At 37.4% G+C, this 5,474-nt stretch overlaps 1 protein-coding gene across 1 annotated transcript; it reads right to left on the bottom strand.

The window, feature by feature from the left end:
- Window positions 1-295: 295 nt before the first annotated feature.
- Window positions 296-2,575, bottom strand: LOC130014963 (uncharacterized). The gene is made up of 3 exons (XM_056104138.1): window positions 2,312-2,575; window positions 1,241-2,266; window positions 296-1,102 (listed from the first exon to the last, which is right to left on the bottom strand). The coding sequence occupies exons 1-3, from the start codon at window positions 2,573-2,575 to the stop codon at window positions 296-298; spliced, it is 2,097 nt and encodes a 698-aa protein (XP_055960113.1).
- Window positions 2,576-5,474: the final 2,899 nt, after the last annotated feature.

The following is a 5,474-nucleotide window of genomic DNA, read 5'->3' as shown; positions in this document are numbered from 1 at the left end:
TTGGGTTTTCTTCCCATCCATAACTCATAAGGTGTTTTATTCAAAATGGATCTTTTCAAAACACGGTTTTGCACATAACAAGAAGTATTGACGGCTTCCTCCCAAAAATAGCTTGGTAATTTAAATTCATTTAGCATAGTCCTTGCCATTTCTATAAGAGATCTATTCTTCCTTTCCACTATCCCATTTTGTTGCGGAGATCTAGGACACGAGAACTCATGAGAAATACCAAGGTCTTCACAATAGCTTTCAAAAAGATGATTTTTAAATTCACCACCATTGTCACTTCTTATACTCATAATATAATATCCCATTTTTTTTGAACAAGTTTTGAAAAACTTTTAAAAGCATCAAAAGTGTCATCCTTATGAGCCATGAAAATAACCCAAGTATATCTAGAGTAATCATCAACAAGGACATAGGTATAGTTCTTACTACCCAAACTAGCAACTCTAGATGGTCCAAATAAATCCATATGAATCAATTGAAGAGGTTTGGATGTACTTACCCCCTTTTTGGATTTGAAGGATGACTTGTGTTGCTTCCCCATTTGACATGAAGCACAAACTTTGTCCTTCTCAAATTTAATATCCGGAAGTCCAATCACAAGTTTTCCTTTTCTCAAGTTGTCTATCAACTCCATGTTAGCATGGGCAAGCCTTCTATGCCAAAGCCAAGGCTCGTTCTTTGTGGACGTAAGACACTTGAGATTCTTGTTAGAAGTTGAGTCTAAGTCAATTATGTAAATATTTTCACTCCTTTCTCCTCTAAGGATGGACTTGTTATCACTCACTTGAGTAATGTAACAAGCCTTAGAGTCAAAAGTGACTCTTAAGCCACTATCACATAATTGACTTACACTTGACAAGTTATGCTTCAAACCATCAACTAATAGAACATTTCTAATACAAGAAGATGAGTTTGAAGTCTTACCAATATTAGCAATACTAACCACTTTTCCTTTTGCATTGTCACCAAAGGTTACATAGCCACCATCCTTTGATTGAAGGGTTGTGAATAGCTTTGAAGTTCCGGTCATGTGCCTTGAGCACCCACTATCCACAATCCAGGGTCGATTTTCATTGATGGCTACTCCTTTGCCCTAAAACACACAAGGAAATTAAGAACTTTTAGGTACCCAAATGTACTTGGGTCCTTGAGGGTTAGTCTTGGAATCATCCAAGTGAATCAAGTTCAAGTGGATTTTCCTCATATAGCACCTTCCATTTGTATGCCCAACCTTCATGCAATAGAAACATCTAATGGTTGACTTAGCCTTTTTAGGCTTAGATCTCCATGTTCTAGAATGAGTTGAAGGAGCATCATTACCACAAGAGCAACATGTGTGAGGTTGTCTTGGGTTGGTGTGAGCATTCTTGCCCTTGGGTGGTTGTCCCTTGTGGTTGGGACTTCTAGGCTTAGCATTCTTGGGAATGCTTGGTCTAGTGTCCTTAGCCTTAGCATTTGATGGAATGCTTGACTTGGTAACTTTAGGCTTATCATCCTTAGATGTGTTGGCCTTAGCTTGTGGAGGATCAACATCCATCTTAGTCATAGAAGGACTAGAGGGTGTTGTCTCCTTTGTGAACTCCACATCTATAGAAGAAGATTGTATCGTTCTAGCTCTCTTGAAGGTGGTTCTAGAGGATGGAGATGATGAGCAACTAGCCACAAAACCCAATCCTTCCTTAGAAGAAGAAGGTCTTTGGAGAGTCAACATCTCATCTAAAGATTGTTTTCCATTTTGAAACTTAGTCAAAGAAGTTTTGTACTCAATCACTTCCTTTTTTAATTTCTCATTCTCTTCTTTCAAAGAGTTGAGAGAAGTGAGATTGGAAGTATTGAGTATAGAAATTGAATTTTTTAAGGATTCATTATGTAAATTCAAATTAACAATTTGTTTTTGAAAATCATTAATTTTAGCCTCAAGTAAGGAAAAATTTTCTTTGTTTTTCACAATTTTTCTCTTATAGCTATTGACTTTCTTAGCCATAGTTTTCATCATTTCCACCTTCTCATCTCCACTATAACTTTCATGATCCTGGGTAGAGAGATCATCAATAGAAGAAGAGGAAATAAAGGAGTCATTGTGTACCTTAGTGGAAGAGACTTCCTCTATATTAGCCATGAAACAAATGTTGGCTCTTTCACTTTCATAGTCCTCATCCTCTTCACTAGAGTCATCCCATGTCACTTTGTAATCCCTTTTCTTGACTTCCTTATCTTTCCTATGTGATCTTTGTGGACTCTTCTCATTGTTGTTGCACTAATTTTTCATATGGCCTTTCTTGCCACACTCATAGCATTTCACATCTTCCTTCTTGAATGGTCTTTTGTGAAATTCTCTCTTGCTTTTGTCTTGCTTCCTCTTGATGTAGTTGTTGTATCTCTTGGTGAACAAGGCCATTTCTTTGTCACTCCCATCATCCGAGTCCAATTCAAGAAACTCATCATCACTAGAATAGTTTGACTCCTTAGCTTCCTTTGCTTTAGTTTCTTTGACCTTGGTCTCCTTGGCCTTCAAAGCTAGCACCTTTTTCTTTTCTTCTTTAGGTTCTTCCCTTTCAATATACATTTCAAAGGTAAGAAGCTTACCAATTAAATCATCGGTGTTGAGCTTTGTGAGATCATTTGCTTCCTCAATAGAAGTAACTTTTGACTCTTAGAGACTCCTTGGCAAAGACCTCAAGATTTTGCTATTGACATCCGCCTTGGAGTAGTGCTTCCCATACTTTCATAATGCCTCAACAATCTTGAGAAGTCGGTTGGTCATCTCGGTCACCTTCTATCCGGCCTTGTGGAAGAACATCTCATATTCTTGAGTTAGAAGTTGAATTTTCTTGAACTTCACTTCACTAGTTCCTTCATGATGATTCTCAAGAGTAATCCATATCTCCTTTGCAGTTTGACAATGAAGAATTTTTCCTCCTTCTTCTCTAGAGAGTGCATGATAGAGAGTGGACATGCACTTATTGTTCTTCAAATAGGCAATTTCCTCAAGGGGAGTCCAAGCATCTCTTGGCTTATTCACCTCAACACCATCAACAAGATTTGTAGGACATACCCATGGCTTCCTTATGCATTGCCATAGATTCAAATTTTCACTATCAAGATACTTCTCCATCTTTTGCTTCCAATACGCATAATCGGTACCATCAAAGTATGGTCTTATGGAATTGTTGAGAAACCCTTCCATTGCTTTTGGATCTTCAAACTCTTGCAATTAAGCACAACTAGAGCACCAAGCTCTGATACCACTTGTAACCCAATAGCAACTAGAAGGGGGGGGGTTGAATAGTTGCCACTAAAAAACTTTTGCAGATTAAGAATTGATTGCAACTAATCTAATGGAGGTTGAGAAAAAAAACACACAAGATTTATAGTGGTTCAGTGATTAACATATTCACCTACATCCACTTCCCTCAAACTAGAGGTTTCCACTAAACTTGGAGTTTTTACAAGTTCACTCCCAACTTACGTTTTCAAAGGCTTAACCCAAACCAACAACTAATATCAACAACCTATAGTTTTTCTAGGCAAAACTACAAACCAAACAACAACAAGAGTTTCTAGGGTTCACTCTTAAACCAACAAATTTCAAAGGTTTTTCACACAATATTTGAAGATTGCTTAAGAGGTTTGAATGCTTTGGTTGTCTACCCTTTTTCATACACAACAGTATGATATATATAGGCCTCCAAACAATTCTTCCCGAACTCTTTTTGTGTGAAGCAAAAGAGTAACAAATCAACTTTTTAAAATAGACTTGCCAGACAAAGTTCGCGCCTGCCAACTCATGTTCGCGCCCGCGAACTGCTCCTTGGGCAAAGTCCTCAACGGTCCTCTGCTGAAGTGTCAGCACCTCGTTGGGTGCAATAAATGACCGTTGCAAATCAGCTTTTAGAAATTCAAACTTCGCGCCCGCGAGGTATGATTCGCGCCCGCGAACTAAAGTTCGCTCTCAATCACTTGTTGAACCTAGCACCCGCAAGCTTCAGCCCAATTCTCATCTGATCAAGTTCGCGCCCGCGAACTAAAGTTGGTGCCCGCCAACTTCCACTGGACAGCTTGGTGATCGAAAAATTCGATTGTCGCTAGAGATGTCTGATTTGCTTTCCGAGTGTTCCGGGGGGTTCCTACTCACTTAATTAGAGTGTTAGAACCTTTGGTGTTAATTGTCATGGTCAAAATAGAAGAGATATTGAATCAATTAAGGTCCAACATCCTCGACAATATCGAAAACTTGCACTGAAATCGCTTCCCTGAGGTAGTTTTGGAATTGCACTTGCAAGTCCTTTAGGCCGCTGTTTAAGTCAATAAACCAAACGTCTAAAAATGTCTTAAACTGAATTTAATTCAGCATTCCTATATTTTATCATCTCGTCTACAACTTTCGTTAAGACTCGACCTATTTTTGAGATTTCCTTGATTCCCAAAAACATCCTCAAAGTTGACACCATCTCAACACCTTTATCTTTTCCTTAATTTCATGTTTTTTTCCACTCACTCTTGAGGTTTAAATACAATCAATTTAATTTAACAATGCTTTGATTGAATTATCCAAATTCAACCTATGCAATACAATCTACTTATATCCATTAATTTTCGATTAGTAATAATCGAGTTTTGAGGTCCAAACACAGCTCAAAACATGGTCTCGTGGGCAAATTAGAAACTGCATTCTTTTGGTTGTTGTTAACTTCGAGTTATTTTCTTTCAACGATTCTTCTAACGTTTATATTTGTTATTCACGTATACTCTTCTTGTACAGTATAAGGTTGATTCTTCACTTTATCTCGAAGTTCATTCTCCTTTTACCTTCCTTCAACGAGGTTTCGCATCCTTAGTAACTTTTGTATCCAAAAATCGCCTTTTGGTAGCATCGTTACCTACCTTCCAATTGTCTATTCATGTATACTTTATGATAATCTTTATTTCCTTTTCGCATCCCATAACTTTGAAGTTTATCGAAGTCTAACGTCATCTTTCTTGTTGTTTTCCGTCTTCCTTGTATCCAATTACGTACATATACTTATACATGACATACTTATCGATGTCCTATGGTACATAGGAATATCTCCCGTCTTATATTAATTGTACCATTCATGACTTCTTGTGATGAATCTCATGAGGACGAATGCAATGATAGGCATTACTTACTTTATGTCGTGTCTTTCTTCATCTTCCGACCCTTGAACGTCAATTACTTATATTAGACTGGTGACGTCTTCACCATCGTTTAATAGAATTTGTTTCCTTCTTATATTGTGTTTCTCGATCCTTGTATACACCGCATTCTAGTATTTTTGATCTTATCTCTTGATGTAAGGTCGAAAAATTATCCTTCAAATTTTGTCGATGCGAAATACTCTCGGTTAAGTGTAAATCCTTATATCAAACTCTTACTAATACTCCACTTATCAGCAAGGTTAATATTTGTATTTATATCAAATCCATCCATTTAATTCCTTTTA

This window comes from Mercurialis annua, linkage group LG8 (genome assembly GCF_937616625.2).
Source record: "Mercurialis annua linkage group LG8, ddMerAnnu1.2, whole genome shotgun sequence".
Lineage (NCBI taxonomy): Eukaryota > Viridiplantae > Streptophyta > Magnoliopsida > Malpighiales > Euphorbiaceae > Mercurialis > Mercurialis annua.
Note: the sequence above shows the minus strand (reverse complement) of the source record. Positions and strands in the feature narration are given on the sequence as shown.